The sequence below is a fragment of the Scleropages formosus genome, chromosome 12 (genome assembly GCF_900964775.1).
Source record: "Scleropages formosus chromosome 12, fSclFor1.1, whole genome shotgun sequence".
NCBI classification, from domain to species: Eukaryota; Metazoa; Chordata; class Actinopteri; order Osteoglossiformes; family Osteoglossidae; genus Scleropages; species Scleropages formosus.
This window is the reverse complement of record NC_041817.1, coordinates 14,859,134-14,877,395: the sequence shown is the minus strand read 5'-3', so window position 1 is coordinate 14,877,395 and position 18,262 is coordinate 14,859,134. Positions and strand designations below refer to the sequence as shown.

The 18,262-nt window shown below is 40.2% G+C and overlaps 2 protein-coding genes across 3 annotated transcripts; one reads left to right on the top strand and one right to left on the bottom strand.

Moving 5' to 3' along the window:
* Positions 1-336: 336 nt before the first annotated feature.
* On the bottom strand, positions 337-10,685 carry cul4a (cullin 4A). The gene is made up of 20 exons (XM_018759377.2): positions 10,045-10,685; positions 9,297-9,412; positions 8,706-8,809; positions 8,006-8,075; positions 7,795-7,868; positions 7,474-7,636; positions 7,097-7,186; positions 6,923-7,005; positions 6,549-6,616; positions 6,132-6,250; positions 5,804-5,996; positions 5,388-5,492; positions 4,956-5,066; positions 4,761-4,846; positions 4,530-4,637; positions 4,309-4,422; positions 3,611-3,716; positions 3,260-3,432; positions 2,678-2,830; positions 337-1,752 (listed from the first exon to the last, which is right to left on the bottom strand). Exons 1-20 carry the CDS (start codon positions 10,187-10,189, stop codon positions 1,657-1,659), a joined length of 2,277 nt encoding a protein of 758 aa, XP_018614893.1. The 5' UTR covers positions 10,190-10,685; the 3' UTR covers positions 337-1,656.
* Positions 10,686-11,206: 521 nt separating this feature from the next.
* Positions 11,207-18,033, top strand: pcid2 (PCI domain containing 2). 2 transcript variants are annotated; one of them, XM_018757584.2, is made up of 15 exons: positions 11,207-11,268; positions 11,685-11,737; positions 11,875-11,964; positions 12,398-12,471; positions 13,252-13,317; positions 13,497-13,538; positions 13,881-13,935; positions 15,020-15,123; positions 15,516-15,591; positions 15,727-15,868; positions 16,151-16,251; positions 16,368-16,441; positions 16,523-16,648; positions 16,732-16,855; positions 17,589-18,033. In XM_018757584.2, the coding sequence occupies exons 2-15, from the start codon at positions 11,702-11,704 to the stop codon at positions 17,676-17,678; spliced, it is 1,200 nt and encodes a 399-aa protein (XP_018613100.1). In that variant the 5' UTR covers positions 11,207-11,268; positions 11,685-11,701; the 3' UTR covers positions 17,679-18,033. The 2 variants fall into 2 exon arrangements, with proteins under 2 accessions (XP_018613100.1, XP_018613092.1); XM_018757576.2 differs by lacking the exon at positions 11,207-11,268 and adding an exon at positions 11,271-11,320.
* Positions 18,034-18,262: the final 229 nt, after the last annotated feature.

Below are 18,262 nucleotides of genomic sequence, written 5' to 3'. Positions count from 1 at the left end.
CCCTGCTGCTGTTCAGTTCCGAGAACCTCTTACTGCTTCCCCAACAGAAGCAACAGTTCATCCCTTCAAGGATGTGAACCACTGTATGTTACCAACAACTTTGTAATATCACTTTGGTGAGGAAACTGTCTACTAAAGGGACAGCTGGTAGCATAGTGGTGAGAGCTGATGCCTTTGGACCAAAGGTGGTAGGTTCAAATCCCACCCCACCTCTAGTACCCTTGAGCAAAGTGTGCACACACAGTTTGAAACTGCTTGTCTCAGTAAAAAGATAACCCCCCCCTATAAATGGGTCAATAACTATAGGTATCTTAACATTGCAAGTTACTTTGACAAAAAGCATCAAATAAATGCTCTACATGTCAAATGATATACTTACAGTTCAGTTCCAAAAAAGCAAGTTGAGTAAAATGGGGGAAACTTAACATGGTAATATGAGGGTGATAGTCATCCCCCCAAACATAACTGAAGTAGAAGCATACTTCAAAGGGTATACATGAACAAATGCATAAACATATCTTGTGCTGAACCTAGTCTGAGCTTAGTAGGTTTTTAATCTCTCCTTAGACAGAGGTTATGAAAAAGTAGTTACAGTTGAATCTATTGGCCTATAGTCTTGCTGGAATGGATACCTGCTCAAGTTAGTCCTCCAGAATTAAGAGTTCAATAGCTTTGCGGAGGCAGAGTTGAAATGTAACATCTCATTGTTACATTTGGACAAAACCAAAGGTTAACTAAAATTTTACAAAAGAATGACATTTCATAGCATCAAGTATTCACAGTTAGGTTAATATACTTATCAGAAGATAATGAAACGCGGCATATTATTTTGTAGGCAATACTGCATGAAACCTCACAGAAACTACCAAAACATTTTTGGTTTAACTACTTAGAACCGTAGTTTTACAGCTTTATGTCATCCTTTCAGGGGAAAAAAAATGGGATGATAGTCACACCAGCATGGCATACATACCTTATCACCTAACATGAACGCAACAGAAGTGTCTCTCCCCACACATTCTTAGAATATTTTCTTTAAATGTTTATTTTATATTTTTTACATTTTCTCAAATCCTTAAAGAGCTAGAAGCTTGTCTACAAAATTTTGTAGAACGCACATTGACCATTGCAAAGGTGAAGAAAAGCTGGAAGTCTCAACCCTCCCTCTGATCTCCACACCATGGGTGCATGTCCCTGCCGTGCCCATCCTCTTGACCCCTGGCAGACATTGCATGTATTAGAGGAAAATAAACTGCCCTGAGCAGAGAGGTCTCTGTCTACATTTGTGTGCTTCTGCTCAAATCAGTGCTTAAGTAAAACACTCCTCCAGGTTTCACAGGTACTCTTCAGCTTGAAATAACCGCACTGAATTACAAACAACCGAAAAACCGAGGGGGACACACACACATGACAGAAACAACTACAGCAGAACAGACAGTTGGAAAAAAACAAATAAGAAAGTGCTACAAAATCAAGTCAGTAGGCTGGATGTATCTCCCTGTCTGGTCAGTGCCCATTTCTAAGAAAACAACATGCATTGCCTTGCATCAACAGAGCTGTGTGACTGCGGCATGTCCAAACGGTAATTGGGGAAGTGCCACTGAAGGGATCATCCAGAAACCTTTTCAAGCTAGAATGGATTGAAGGGCAACCCGTTCATGCCACATAGTGGTACTGGTTGGGGCTCTCTTTGTCACGCTCCATGTAGTCACGGTCAATAAGAGATTCAATCCTCTTCTTTAAGTCTCCAGGCTAGAGAAGGTAGGAGAAGACAATGAGATACAGCATGAAAGTGCATTACAATTACAGACCCATTTACAACTCACCCTTTAAACAATCATGTCCCCAAATCCTTTAAATCCTGTTAATGTGTTACTTTTTTGTCAATACATTTTATTGCATGTTTACATAATTTGTTTCGGAAAAACAACTTTTAATTTCAGATAAACCCAATTTGTGATGCTGGGATGCCCAATTTCATATACTTTATCGGTTTATTTTAATGACATTTTAGGACAGTTCACATGAAATGCAGTCTGTTTAATACACAGTCAACGCTTTTTTCCTCTTAACCACCGTGCATAAATTAGTCTGCACTATATATTTGTCCTGGTACATTGGTGTTTGCATGCTACAAATAAATGTCAAAGTTCTGCAAATCATACATCTAGTCCCCTCAATTTAACAAACTGAGACCCTAAAGTTGACTAAGTACAGCAGGTTAGTTTCCAGAAGGAAGATCCATGTGCAAGACCTTGATCTCTTCTCACAAAACAACTTAAAACAGTTTTTAAAAAAAATCAGAGAACAGTAAGGGCAGACATCAGAATAACCCTGGACTGAACTTAATAAGAAAGACATCAGACTTTCTTACTGTTACTAGACAGGTGATGAGATTGCAGTCTCATGGACAGCATACTGAGAAAAGATACTCCAAGTAAAAGCTCCAGAATCAGTCTTAGATAGTATTGCTCTTCCTTCTAAATCATAAATACAGGAAACTAAGGAAGATGTGTATGTATATATGCATACATATACTGTACATTTAAAATAAATGTCCCTTGGGGAAAAGCATGCATGCAGGTAAGGAAAAGGAGCAGGAACAATGAGAAAGCAGAGGAAAAGAACTTATGAGCAGGGACAAAGGCAGAGGAGACACTGTGAAAACACAACAGACCTTAACTGGGAACTTGAGCTGGTTGTAGAGTTCAGACACAAGCAGGGTGTGACTTAGCGTCTTCCTCATCTTCATCACACGCACAATGGCTGCATCAATCTGATACTGCCGGTCCTGGAACACTCGCTCAGTGGTGCTCACCTGCTCCTCAACCTGTGGGACAGTGTGTAAGATGGTGACTGACCAAGAAAAAAGCCATCACTAATTGTGTTCAAGATACATCTGTATATGTTGTGTACAAGCCACTTGTTGGTCTTATAAAATGCTAGGAAAAAAGTAATTTAGCTGGTCAGGAGAGATATTGAGTGCTGATTCAACATTCAAACAATCAAGTTCAAGGAGTGCAGATCATTCTTAGCCTCTACCTATAAAGCACAAAGAAATTCATCAGGTAGCACTAATCCTGCAGTAACTATGTGCTTGAATGTTTTTTGGAAGCACATGATAGTACAGTAAAAACATCTGCTAAGGTCCCTTGGCTTCAAAGGACATTTACTGCTGCAATTCTATTTTTAAAATAGTAAACTAGACACCCAAGTGGGGGCCAAAGTGAGAGCGTATAGAACTGCACGAGTACTGCACCGTCTCCTTCATCTGGATTTGGTTGATCTTGATTCGAAACAGTTTGTGCTTGAAATCGGCATTGAAGCAAAAGCGGTCCCCATCTTCTACATCCTTCCCACGTGGAATCTTGTTTAGGACGCGTGCCTTTCCACAGGCCAGTGACTGCAGTGTGCGTCGCAGTTCACCATCCTCTGGGCACAGGACCACAGAAATCTTTGGATATGTTTTTGCTATAAAACTGGATAATGTTTCCAGCTCAGAAGACTAAGTATAATACCAAGGTCTTTTGAATTATCTGCTCCATACTAGCATGCAGGTGAAATACTGGTGGGGAGCAGACAGATAGAGAGGTAGTTTCTGGCAAATTACCTATTCCAGTGGCACTGCGGATCTCCTGCATGGTGAACTCCTCTCCCTCATTGAACATCAGTAGTACCAGTGTTTGGAACAGAGACACCTGCAGCTCCTTCTTACCCTGTTAAAGCCCCATCACATACAACTTACTCTTCTATACAAGCCATAGGTTTGTAACTATGAATAATTTGTTCTACATGAAACTATAGTTCAGACATTAATTCATCCTTAGATGAGATTATTTTTAACTTTGGTGATTGTATTGCAAAAACCTCTGCTCTTTAATGATCAACATATTTTTTAGCACTCTAGTTGAAATACTGTTCAATGTATGCATTTATTTACGGTTAATCATGTCTGAGTCATTTGAACTACAGTGCTTACACACATTCTACATTGATCAAAGTGCATCTAACTTTACTGTGCTGAAACTTTCAGAGCACACAGCTGATAGAACTGTGGGAACAGAGGGGAAATAGTCTCATCTACATAAAGCTACTACAGTTTTGTACATATTAATCACATTATGAAAGGGTTGCAAATAAATCTCTTGTAATCTAAAGTTTCTTTTCCACAAGCTTAACCAACTCTACTCCAAAGTTGATTAGTATAAACTGTTACACGCTAACATGCCAGTAACCACACAACCAGACCCTGGTCAAACTGGACTTTCCTTTGCTCAGCAGATCACTGTCTAATAAATCAGGCCTCACCTCCTTGAATTCAGCCTTGAGCACAGCATGGCCAAGTGTAGGTTGCCACTGTAGCTTCCGGCCACTGTGCTTTCCAAGGTAGAATGTCTTAAACACTTCCTGCAATTTCACCATCTGCATTGGAAGATCATCATACTAATTGGTATGTATTGTTACATAATATTGTAATGGAAACCACGAGAGTGTCTTTTTGATATAGAAGCACAAATAAACAAGCATACCTCAGAGGGAAGATGGACTTCCATGGGTGTGTATGAGGGCCAGTACCCCATAGTCAAGATATTCACAGTCAGTTCAATGTTACCTGGATCACTCTGGTTCTGCATGTACTGACGGGAAACATTGAAATTAGTAAGATTACATTCTAACAAGAATTCAAGCATTTTATCCATATTACAAAAAATGTAATGTCACTGACAAGGTTACAGGGATAACGCATGATTGATGTGTACCTGTTTGAATTGGATCATCACATCTTTGGAGAGCTCCATGTCTTTAAACATTCCTTCTAGCTTGCTTGTGAAAGCTGCCCCACACTCTGTAGGAAGGAGGACCATAGTGGTTTAGACTCAAAACCACAGATAAGACCAGAGTTCACATCATCTGCATTTAACTGAAAATGAGTTTCAGTGTGGACAAGTACTGACCATGCTTCAGTTTGGAGAGCATGGACTTTTCTGCATCTACTGAAGCACTCTTGCCTACAAGAAGACGTTTAGCCAGGTCTTTTTTGTAGAATGCTTCAAACACATCCTTTCCTGAGAAGGAATACATTCATGAGTTGCACATATGCCTTAAAGTACATTTTTGTTCCAAAAGAAAATTAAAAATATAACTAATTATTCTAAACATTGACCAAAACCAGTGATATACGCTGCTGATGCCACTCAAGCAAAATTCTGCAAACATGGTACTTTATATTCCCTACACTGGGTTTCCAAAACATATTTAATTTATCCCATAAACCACATTTAAGTGTGATGTTCCTTCTGCTAAAAACCTGTGTGTGACATATATAGTCAGCATACTTTTGTCCTTTAGTACAAGAAACATATTTGGACTGTACAGTATGAACAAACCATGAATGAAGCGAAAGATAATCATGATTTTGTCCAGGATTCGCTCCAGCTCCTCATCAGTAGCCTCCTTGTTGCCAGCGCGCAGCTTTGAGTCCACATACTTGGCTGTAGGAGCATACAAGAGATTGTGAGAGGGATGATAGCTTTGCTTGACAGCAACAAGATAGAACAAGCATGTGGGTCAGTAGGCAATGTATAAAAGCCTGATAAGTTCAAATGTGCAGTAAACTCTCTTTGAGAGTCTGGGTATATTAAGGTGCACTGGTTACAATGTAATTTGACTTAACCAGTGAGTCACTGAATCAATACACCCAGAGATGGCAATTTTTTTTCAAACATGTACTTGTTTCAGAGATCAGCAGAAGCCAGCTGAGCAGTGTTATTAACCTGAGTCTCAGGTCTTAAGCTCCTAGTACCTATGAGCTCTGCAGGTTTGTTGGGCCTCTTGTTGACGAAATTTTCAAATGACTCCTTCATGGCATTGAGGAAGCTTTCATTCTTCTGGAAGCATGTTTGGATGATGTGATCAATCTTGTCCTTGAAGTCCAGAAGTTCCTGAACCATGTCCTTGTCCTTCTCCGGAGATCCAACAATTGTACCTCCAAAATTCTACAAAGAAAACAAATATTGGGCTTCATACTTTGGATATGGTCTTATACATCTGAAATGTCATAAACTTAATATACATCCAGTTTTACACTGCATACCCATATATTCTACCACATGTCACACATGTGGATGTACCTTGATGTACTCTTTCCAGTGCTGAAGTAGGACAGAAAGTCCTCCCTTGACTTTACTGAAGAGCTGATACAGTAACGCCAGTTCTGTCACACGATTCTCATCCAGCAGGCTGTCCAGGCCTTGAGGATCAACAGTGTCAAAAACACAGGCTTCAGTGAACACTGTGGGTCACACACTCAAAATTTAATTAGCATAGGAAAAAAGTGATATCAGCTATTAAATTACCCCTAGTGTGACATAACATTTTTCTTTAATTAGGAAAACCTATTAATTCAGAGATTATGTATTTACAGAATAGCAAAGAAAACATGAATTAGAAAAAACGTGGGCGCTTGATTCTTTGTACAGAATGCCGTTTTGGATTTCATGCTATTACACTTTATTAGAGTTTAAAGAGTTATAAAAGGGAACTTGTACCCTTCTGCAGAATGGCTGTCAAATGTTCACCCAGCAGCTGTTTCTCCACAGTGGTTATGAGTGGCTTCCTGTTCATAAAAAGGTTAAGTCACATGCATACCTGCTACCCAGTAAACAATTGTGTTTACATTGACAGAAAGTGGATATGACTCCTTTTCAGATTGAATGGAATTTACCCAAACTACAAGGATGGTAAAACAGTTAGAGCTACATAAGACATTTTTATACAGGGGTCCACAACCATATTCTCATAATCAAAATAAAACTCAGTGATACTTTCCAACCTTTATTTCACAGCACCTGTAATGAAGCACAAATGCTCTTATTTACTGTTGGAATACAGACCTGCAAGTGCTAAAGTGTACTGGACTTACTGTGTGCTCTGGTCAAGGTAAGTGATGACACGGTCATTCTCCTCCTCTAATCGGCGAGCCACATGGTGCAAATATTCTGGCACCTGAGTTTATACAGAAACAGAGGTTCAAGAGTCTCTAAAGAAAACAGCAACACTATGGCTGACATAGGAAAATAAGATATGGGTGACTCACTTCTCTTTCTTGCATTAGCCTCTGGCCCTCAGCTGCATACAGACGATTTGTATCCATAAGGAACTTCTGCTCAAAAGAGTCCTTATAAACCTGACAAGACAAAAAGGCACCCTATCAGTAATTATCCACTTAATAGTCAATTTCAGGATTACTATAGATGTGACTATAAATGTGATAAAGGTAAATGATCATATACAAGATGATCTTTCTGTTTGGAGCCAGAACAAAATGATTCTACATTGTATGTGACAACTTGAGTTCTGCAACAATGAATCTTGTCATGATCAGCAGCGGTACATGTGTTGACCCATTTCAAAATTAATTCAAAATATCTACTGCCGACAGATAAATTAACTGTCTTAGAGACTGGCCATTACCTGCAGGTCTGAGAGCATGCTCAATAGGTTCCGCAATAGGCTGCGATCAATGGCTTCTCCATTGCGCTCGCGTTCAATCTGCTCCAGAATTCCATCCACAGTGCGTGTCTGGACTGCACGATCACTTATGATATGGGTCCGGAACAGCTCCAGCCCTGTATCCCTGTAGGAATGACCACAAAAATCACTGTTACACTGTGGCAACTTGTTGAAATTAAAATCAATCTCTTCTCTGTAAACAGAATAGAGTATGTTCCTGTCAAACACTGGAATAGATTGTGGGGTTAAGTCACAAAAACAGTCACATGATTTGGTTCTCACCAAATGGAAGGCAGCAGGGAGTTTTGGAGAACATAGGTACGATCCAGAAACAGGAAAATGCTTCGGATCATGATCTATTTAAGAAGATTAAGTAACAGCAACACAAAAATGCAAAAATAAACAAATGTATGAGAAATTTATATCTACATTTGTCCACATAAAAAGATAAACCTCTTAAATCACGCACAATAAAAAACAGGCCACTACTCACAGTCTGCCGGCAGTGGTCTTGCCAGCACCTCTCCATTCTCTTCAGGAAAGAGATGTTGTCCAAAGATTCTGTGAGTTGCTGTTAAGGACATCTTAAAAGCCAAGGTGTCATACTGACATGCTGACCCCACTATGACTCAACATCTAATGGGACTGAATGACAGCACCACCTAGTGGTCAAATTAATATACATCTAGCAGATGTACAATGTAGTAATGATTAAATTACATTGAAGAGTACACAGAGCCTGGTGACAATCTCCTCAAATCCTTTATTGCTTTTACCCCTGCTGGCTTGTCAGTACCTCAGAAAAAAATGTTATCAGGACCAACAGGTGCACTGAAACAGAACACATTACATCAACCCCTACTGTGTCTACATACACAAAGAACTAAACCTAACTGATCTAAAGTGAAATGCAACTCCCACATTGTGAAGCGTAATTTGTCATCTTTACTATGATTTACTTAACCATCAAAGGTAAAATAAATACCTTGGAATAACTTGTCATATGCTACAGTTCCCACCCAATGGCAAAAAATAGTGAAATGAAATTGAACTGTCATGTGTCAAGTGACACAATTGCAGGGAACTGTACCATGGCACATCAATAGCTTGCTCAAAAGCCCTGACAATCTGTACTACTGGACTGTTTCCAACTCCCGGACACAAAGGGGTGGTTGGCAACAAGTAAAAGATATTCCCTGAACTGGTGGATTTGAGCTTTGACATGATCCTCGCACACCTGCCGCAGCTGCCTGTAAAGCTTCGGGGACACTTTGTAGGTGCACAGGTTCTCCACTGCCTAGGGAGCAAGTGTATGCATTGGAAAAGGTGATCCTAGCAATTTCCTTTACATAAATACAAGCAGCTTGTCAATCAGAGTTCAGTAAAGAAAGGCAGACTTTTAAAATGATACCAAGACAGCTGTAAAGAAAGCAGATCAAGGTGTCAACTGTGGAATTCCAGTACAGCCAGTAATTTCTAAAATTCAGATACCCTGGTGTAACAAAAAAAAAAAAATTGACAAGGGTAGAGAGAGTGTTTAGAACACTAAAGCGGCCTTAGATCTTCAAAAAAACAGTCTGCATGTTGACAGTTAATATCTTCACTTGGTACAACTACACAGATGTGAAATGATAACCAGCAGACTTTTGAGTGTGCTTCTTCACATTGGTTTAGGTGAATGAAACTGGCAGCGCTCTCTACCAAAATATTTGGTTTTAAATATTTAATCCATACGATCCAGGCTTAGGAATGTTTTTCAGTACTACCGCGACCACAGTACTGACCTGATAAAGCTCCTCTAGGTTGTACTTGATGGATGTGCTGCTCTGGATCGCACCCACTGCTTCCTCAAGTTTGAGCCACGTCTCCTCCGTGTAACGGTCTTCTAGCTTAGGCCTGTCTGCGGCAAGATCAGAATTGCATTCGGTGAAAGAGAAACGCGTAAATGGCGTTTAAACTCAGACCGTTTAACTGCCTGAATCCAGACAGATTGTCAACTCACAATAAATATGCATGAAATAGCTGGACAGGACCTCAAGACCATTCTTGATAAAGAGTAGCAACTACAACCAACCCAACAACTCACTCATTTTACCGTGTCTGCATTAGATAGGGATTGAAAATGTCTCCCCAATATGATCTATCACTGAAAACACTTACTGCATCAATTCGATGCAGCAGCGCAGCTGTAACTGGGAACCTGTAAGGGGAGAACACCAACCACTACGCCACCTGCTGCGTGTTCCTGCTAGCCCAGAGCTGAGATTACAGCTGACTAGCCTAGGTGTGCAGCGTTTCAGGGTGTGAAAATGATCCCGAGTTCCTCATCAGGCTGGTTCTCCATCTAGTACTAGCGGACAATCATGACATGGACTCCATGGACAAGGCTGGTTCTCCATGTACCTCCACTAGTACCTAACTAAGACCTCGAAAGTGTGTGGCGTCTCCTGATCATAACATGACATGATGGCGTGTGTGAGGACCTCGCTGTCAACTAGCTGATAAGATAAGATGAGCGCTAACCTAACCTACCTTTGAAGTTTTTAATGACTAATTTCTTGGAAGCGCCAGTCTTGGAGGCCAAGGAGGCAGGGGGCTTGGTGAGGCCGTTCGCTGGTCCCGCCAAGGCGCCGGAGGAGAAGTTGGCTCTCCTGTTCGGGTGGAGCTCTTCGGCCATGGTGACCCGGCGGCGACCGGACGGAGCCCGATCCGATCGGATCCCGTCCCAGCAACAGCAACACGCTCCCTACTCACTCACTCACTGCCTGCTCGCTGCTATTCTGCCTGAATTCCCCCGCTGCTTCCAACCGAGGACGGTCATCGACATCGAGCGGCTGGACATCGACTGGTTCGTTCGGGAAAAGCCCGGCTCTCCCGGGCCGGAGGCTCCCTCCGGCTAGCAGCAGTTAGCAGCCCCGGTCAGCGCTCCGACTCCCGAGTCCGAGCGAGCCCCCCTGCCCTGTTCCCTACTAGTCACCGACCTACCTTGTCAACGCACCGAAACAACACAAAACTATCTGCATTTCTCTGTGCGTACTTTCACGTTGTCCTGTTTTGCTGCATTTCGAGAGGCTGACATCGCACCTATACTGTGCAAACCAAAGTTCAACAAACACAAGCGCACAAACTCCTGTAAACAATCACAGCGCCTCCGCCGTTACACAAGGAACAGGGAAAATGGCCTCCCGCGGTGCATCATGGGCGATAGAGGGGCTCTTTACACCATTAACCCCTTTGCTGCCACTCGGCGTAAGGAAATACAGAGATGGCCTTGTGTACCGCTATGTTTTTAAATACAGATAAACTAAGAGTTTTTAAATCTGTTCGATAATTGGTAACCAGAAAATGAAAATGTTGTCATTAGGAGAATGAATAAAAGTTTTTCATTGTCAGTTTTTTTCTAGAGAAAAGTCCTTAACTTAAGTCATCGTCTCATGCCGGTACAACACAGACAGGACTCTAACTAAGCTTTAAAATGGGACTGCTTTGATAATGTTACTTAAAGACAAAAGAGAACATCTGCAGTTTAGGAGTATGAGTTCTGAAATGTCGCTTTAATACACGTGTTTTTTTATTTAGAGAAATATTATGGTGTCTTCACAGGCAGTGCAAATTTCGTTCACTAAAGTCCACGATGCCAACAGCTTTACGTCAAAACAACCAACCACTATCTTCAACCTTTTTGGAGGACCGGAAGCACAACTTTTGTCCCCGGAAGTATAACACGTTGCCTGTCCGCCGGAGGTTTAGTTTGTGGTAAGGCGTTAATATCGGTTTTTTGTGATAATAGATGCGATGAACACAGTAGGTAATTAGTTATCGGTAGCTATTAGGTATCTGATATGGGTCTATTTATTTAGCTGGTATAGTGACGCTGTATACTGTTTATACTTCTGAAATAATATTTGAAATGATGGAAGAGAACTTAACACGTATCGTATCTCTTCACTTCGGAAACCTGCTCGCTGCTGCTCATAACACACACACAGCTAATAAAAATGAGAAATTATGTAAAAATACTGCAATACGTCAAAACGTAAAATTCGTAGCTCACACACCTTGCCCAAGGAACATTCATTTAATCTGATATCGCTACTGAGTGGTCAAGGTTGATGTGGATTTCCATGTCACTCACCGTGACTGTTTCCATAACTTGTTTTCTTTTGTTTCAGTCTTCACCAAAGACCAAATGGCACATATAACAATTAATCAGTACCTGCAACAGGTAAATATTGATTTGAATGATGAGCAAGATGTACCTGTATTTTTCCCTTTAGTATTTTTTCATTTTTCATTGTTGTTGTCGAATGATTTGGATTATGTGTTGTCCAATGGGTTTTTCTATTTTGCTTATTGAAAAAGGTGTTAGAAGCAGTTGAGACCAGAGATGGAGCCTTCTGCGGGGAACTGTTGTCGTTCAAACACCCCCATGTGGCCAATCCTCGTCTGCAGGTAGGTTTATTACTGCTACAGTTATTATTATTTGCGTAGCTCCTTTCTCCAAAGTGATTTACACTGCTGTTATAGTATCACAAACTTTTGGTATTGTGTGCCTTGCTCATAGGTACTACAGCAGGAGCAGAGATTTGAATCCAGGCTCTTTGTAGCACTGACTACTGGAAAAATATAGGTTCATCACAGATTAGGAAAGAGAAAGAATAAGAGTGGCTATGGTCATTCTGAGCTGAAACGGGTCAGTTATGTAATAAGGAGCACTTTCCAGTAGAAAAGCAACAGGGTGATGGTTTTAAGTCAGATGCCTAAAAATTATAACTCCATAGCTATGAGTATGGGTTGTTGTATTGTGAAGGGATATAGCTCATGTCTGTGATGCCATTAATGTGATGTCTGTGTTTGTGTCTCACATACTGCTGTGGTTCTTTAGCTCCCTAATCCAGAGGAGAAGTGTCAACAAGTGCTGGAGCCACCGTATGATGAGATGGTTGCAGCACATCTGAGGTATCCCATTGAGAAGAACCAGTTGTGATTCTTAGCACATTTATGCAGATAGCATTAATATTATTAAATGCTACAATACTTGCAGCACAGGCCTTCATAAAACACCTCAGCCTGTGAGTAATGAGTTACTGAATGCAGCAGTCAAAAGACTGTGTGTCTAATTGGGGGACAAAAAGACTACACATTCCTTCTTCTAAGAGGGAAGATATTTTTAATTGCTAAAACTTTTGCTAAAACAGTTGCTAAAACTTTGACACAGTGAATTGTTATGTATGCATATAAATATTAGTTGAATTACAGGTCATATAATCACAAGCCTCTTACTTTTGTCAGTACTTTAAGTATTTTTCAAGTTTTACTAGAAGTTAACAGGGAATTATTCAGGTTGCACTTTTGATGTGATTCACAGATTGATGAAAAGTTTGAACATATCAGCAATAGGATTTTTAGGCCACATTGATCTTCTATAGAATATTGACTCTTCAAGAAGCCCACCGCTGTCAATATTAGACATTAACATTTTTTTCAAGGAATTACTGCATTATCTTCAACAATATATTCCTCAGTCTGTGAAACTGCAGGTAATGACATACTTATAAGCCAAAATGAAGACATAAACACAAACTAACCTGCTGTGGTTTCTTAGTCCTTGAAGTTTCAACTACTTAATTAGATTTTTTAAGATAGTGTGTGAAATGCATGACACTTGTTTTTCCAGTTTGTGTGCACGTATATTGATATTTTCTTATCTTTACCTGTTCGACCTTCCTCTGTGTGTAGGTGTACATATGCTGTGTCTAACCATGACTTTGTGGAAGCCTACAGATGCCAGACAGTGGTTGTTCAATATCCTTTAAGCAGGCAAAAGGATGGTTCAGTATATCTACTTGGAACTCACTCGGTTCACCTCCAGATTAGTTAGATGCTCAGACTTATCAGTACAAAAAACCTTACACCTCTGTCAAATGGTTGAGAAATCTGGTGTATTTGTTTTTTTATAGCATCATTTATCCTTAATGTTATACATCATTTTTGAAAGCGTTTCAAGCACACAAGGAAGAGAACTGGTAAGATACCTGAAACAATCTTATACAAAACTATTTTAAAAGCTTTACTGTTTCATGGTTTCAACCACTTCTGTTGTTACTTATTTGTAGCTAAAAGCAGAATGCAGTCCCCCATCCTGGTTAAAGTGTGAAAGTTTTCTAGTATGTTTGTAAACTGTTGTCAAGTCCAGTACTGAAAAGACAGACTACATTACAAAATCTGCTAATGTCTTGTTTTTTTTCCCCAACTGGTAAAACATATAAGATGGGAATATTTTCATTCATTTTTGTGTAATATGGTTAGATAAACTGGAGTTCACCTACAGAATGTTAATTTGATAAATTATGGACTTTTTGTTCCAGGGCTTTACCGATAATGTTTGCTGTAACATTGGACTTGAGGATATTTGCCAACAGTGTGAGTAAAATTCAAGTTTTATTGTCATAGGTACAAGTATCATAAAATTCTTCTTGAGTGCTTCTCCACAGACAATAAATAATACTGCACAAAACAATAAGAATAAGTAATGCTAATAACAATAACAATAAATAACGACAACAATAAATAACTGTAGATAACAATAGATAGCCAGAGTACTTAAACTGAGAATGCTTAAAGTGACAGTGTGATGTGCCAATGTGCTCGGAGGGAGCAGTCCAACTCTAGTTACAAAAGGTGGCATGTTGGTAGGTGTTGTATGCTGAGTTTATGTTATGTTATGAAATGTTGAGATTACGGTGATTTTGCTGGCATATAGATATGTACTAAACAATCTATTTTATTTAAGCAAAGTATTATTCATGGAGTTTAACTGCCGGTTGTGCTTGTATGTTTATTCTAGACATGTCACTGCCTAATTAAAAATCTTATTTACCCCAAATTTTATGGAGTTACAACAGGAAGTACATGAATATCTTTTAAAATGGAAAAAGTATATATATATATGTTTGGGAGCAGGGGGGTGCGGTGGCGCAGTCGGTTGGACCAGGTCCTCCTCTCTGGTGGGTCTGGGGTCCGAGTCCCGCTTGGGGTGCCTTGCGGCGGACTGGTGTTCCGTCCTGGGTATGTCCCCTCCCCCTCCGGCCCTACGCTCTGAGTTGCCGGGTAGGCTCCGGTTCCCCACGACCCCGTATGGGACAAGCGGTTCTGAAAATGTGTGTGTGTGTGTTTGGGAGTATATCAGCAGACTGTTTCCTTTAACTGTATGCCTTGTATTCTATTTCGTATCTGAAAGGGTGGTTGGTATGTATCTTGATGAAGCCTTTTTAGCTGGGTGTTTCTGGGATGTGTGGCATTCTTTTCAGTCAGTCTGTTTGTCGGTGTTTGTGTCATCTGAAGGATGCATAGGATGTAAGTAATGTTTGTAGATGTATGTGGGTAGGTTTGTGCTTTTCTGTCTATGTGCAAAAGTTGTTGTTTTAGACCATGTGCAGTACCTACAGGGTAATGGTGCCTTTGTGTTTGAGTTTGTGAACATGGCTCTGTCCTTTGTCCAATCTAGGCAGAGCAGCAATTGCAAAAGAAGGGGAAGGGGAAGGTAGGAGACATGCTGGAGAAGGCAGCAGAGCAGCTAATGAGCTGCTTCAGAGTTTGTGCCAGTGACAAGTAAGCACTTGGTTCACCTGCTTATCAAGCAGCTGATTTACTGTCATCTTAGTCATACCATCCAGAGTATAGCCAAAGCTGAGCAAGGTCTGACTGTATGCACACTGCAGCATGATGTATGACAAGTAGCTTAGTGGGTTAAGGAGTTTGCACAACTTGCAGTTCTGATTCCTGCTACTCTTAATTACTTTTAGAATTGATGTAGTGTCACCTGCCTTGACACATGTGGTTATGACCTGAAGGTTCATATTGTGGAATATAAATGGCGTAATTTCCAAGGATGGTATGGGGAACCGTGAAAGGAAGGATATTCAGTCCACATATTAAACATTAATCCCTGAGCCTCTGATAAAATTAAGCACTAACCTCTGACCCCTGCTGTTGTTTTTCAGTCGGGCTGGCATTGATGACTCAAAGAAGTGGGGGATGTTATTTCTGATTAACCAGCTTTTCAAGATTTATTTTAAGGTGAGAGCAGTGTGTGTGTGTGTGTGTGTCTGAGTATCTGTATGTCTGTTTAATATAGACTGGTAGCTGACGGAAACATGGACACATTACAGAAATGGTATGTTCCATTATACCTTGGTTGCTCTTCTGTTTTAGATTAACAAGTTACACCTATGCAAGCCGCTCATCCGAGCTATTGACAGCTCTAACCTGAAGGATGAATACAGCATGGCGCAGAGGGTCACATATAAGTACTATGTGGGCCGCAAAGCCATGTTTGACAGTGACTTCAAGCTAGGTGACCAAGAGTTTCCTGTTCCACACTATGGTCTGCTCTCTGCCTCTTGCTTATGAACTATTCTACTATTCTCTCCTGTGGTCTGCTGTCTGATTTTCTGTCCTGCTCTCCAGTACTCACTAATGGCCTGTTCTCTCTCATGTACTTATGTCCTGCTCTCTGTCAAGTGTTTGTCCAACCCACCTGCTTCTCATGTGTTTTGCTGAATGATTTGAATCTTACTTGTAATATCCATTTTTTCTGCATGTCTCTTGTATTTTATTTGTGTTTGTTTGTGGCTAGCGGAGGAATTCCTGTCCTTCGCCTTTCAGCATTGCCATCGTTCATGTCAGAGGAACAAGCGCATGATCCTCATCTACCTGCTGCCTGTCAAAATGCTTCTGGTGAGATAGAGCTGTTTCGATTGTTTTGACCAATATCCACAACAAGCGTGCCTTTATATATTATGCTGAGATGCAAACAAAATCTTTTACTCACAGACTTGTACTGTTATTTGCAGGGTCACATGCCAACCCATCAGCTCCTTAGAAAGTATGACCTTATGCAGTTTGCCGAGGTCACCAGAGCAGTGAGGTAGGTCTCCTCATCACTTTTCCCCTCTACTTTAGCAATGATCTACATGTATTCCTCTGTCATTTATCCTTTCCCTGACAGCGAGGGGAACTTGCTTCTCCTGAATGATGCGCTGGCTAAACATGAAACTTTCTTTATCCGCTGTGGAATCTTTCTCATCCTTGAGAAGCTTAAAGTCATAACCTACCGGAACCTCTTCAAGAAAGTGTGAGTAACATTGAACTAAAGAAGATGGAGTGAGAATGGGTATACGTTTTTGAAATAATGCTGATTTACACTGATCTGTCCAGGTACCTACTCCTAAAGACCCATCAGCTTCCATTGGATGCTTTCCTGGTCTCTCTTAAGATGATGCAGGTGGAGGAAGTAGATATTGATGAGGTGCAGTGCATCCTGGCCAACCTCATCTACATGGTGAGGCACCAACTTTCTTTCATATATAGTGTTCTGCATAATGTGAACCAAACCACCTCTTCCGTGTAGTATTGTCTGCTGGTAAACTTGAGCAATTTGTATCATATACAGTTTTATTTGCACAATACCACCCTAAACACCTCTCATATAACGATGTATATGTAGTAAGAGCTCAGCCGTTTCTTAAATGTCAAATTGTAAATGTAATTTGACACCAGCCGTGTCACACATACACAACAAAGTGAAATCTTAGCAGTGAATTCTCTTCGACATAGTGAAACCTAAGCTGTTTTATAAAGAAATTTTCAGCTACATTGTGTCTAAGCCACTGCTTGCACAGCAAAAGTTTACTGGCTGGTTAGATCCCAAACATCTGTCAGACATATAAATGTAATCTATTTGAGCAGCCAAACATTTCAGATATACTACATTGTTGACTGACAGTACTGCAACCATCTCTAACAAATACAAATACAAACACAAATGTTATCTATGTGGTGAGACTTTAGTCATCCATTGTTCACACATTTTTGAATGATGATAATCTGTCTCTGGATCCACAAGTATGCATTAGTCTTTTTGTTTTAACTTTTTTTACCTTTGAAGCTGTTGAAGGAAAAAAGCATTTAGGAAAATCAATACTGTAGAATCTGTTCCTTTAGATATTTTTGATATGAAGGAATACCACTGTGACTATAAAATGAGTCATAGCTTGTGTTTCTCTGTTTTTCAGGGTCACATCAAGGGCTATATCTCTCATCAGCACCAGAAACTGGTGGTCAGCAAACAGAATCCCTTCCCCCCACTGTCCACTGTGTCTTAAAGCTACTCAGAGATGTTTTTTTTCTGTTTTCTGACTCAGTTACAATCATTTCATTCTGCTGCCACCTCAGCTTCAGTGACCATGTGTTCATTCATTTACTACCTCAAACTTCAGCCCTCAAAGACCTTTTTGATCAGAGTACAGTTTGTAATACTATAAAACTTCCTTACCACTCTCTGCAAGTCCTCCATAAAGCATACCTTTTAGAGAGTCAAAAACTTTACCACCTTAACTGATATTTAATCAGTTTATTCTATAATCAGTATAAGAAAATGCATCAGTGTGTAACTTTTTGTTTTTTACTGTTTTCTAATAGGAAATTTCAATGTTAAATAAAGCTTAGATTTATTTGCAATTCTGGAGCATGTTTCTTGTTTCTACTCAAAACTAAAGCCTTCCTTCTTATAATCAGTGTAATTCATTCCTAAAAATCAGCTCATAAAGAGAATTATTGTAAAGAACTCTGTTACCATTAAGGTAAATAGTAAAAATGACAGATTCTTGAGCCACGAAATGTTCACCCACTTTTCACAACGCGTACAAAACTCCTGTCTTATCTTTGAAACACAGAAAATGTAAAAACC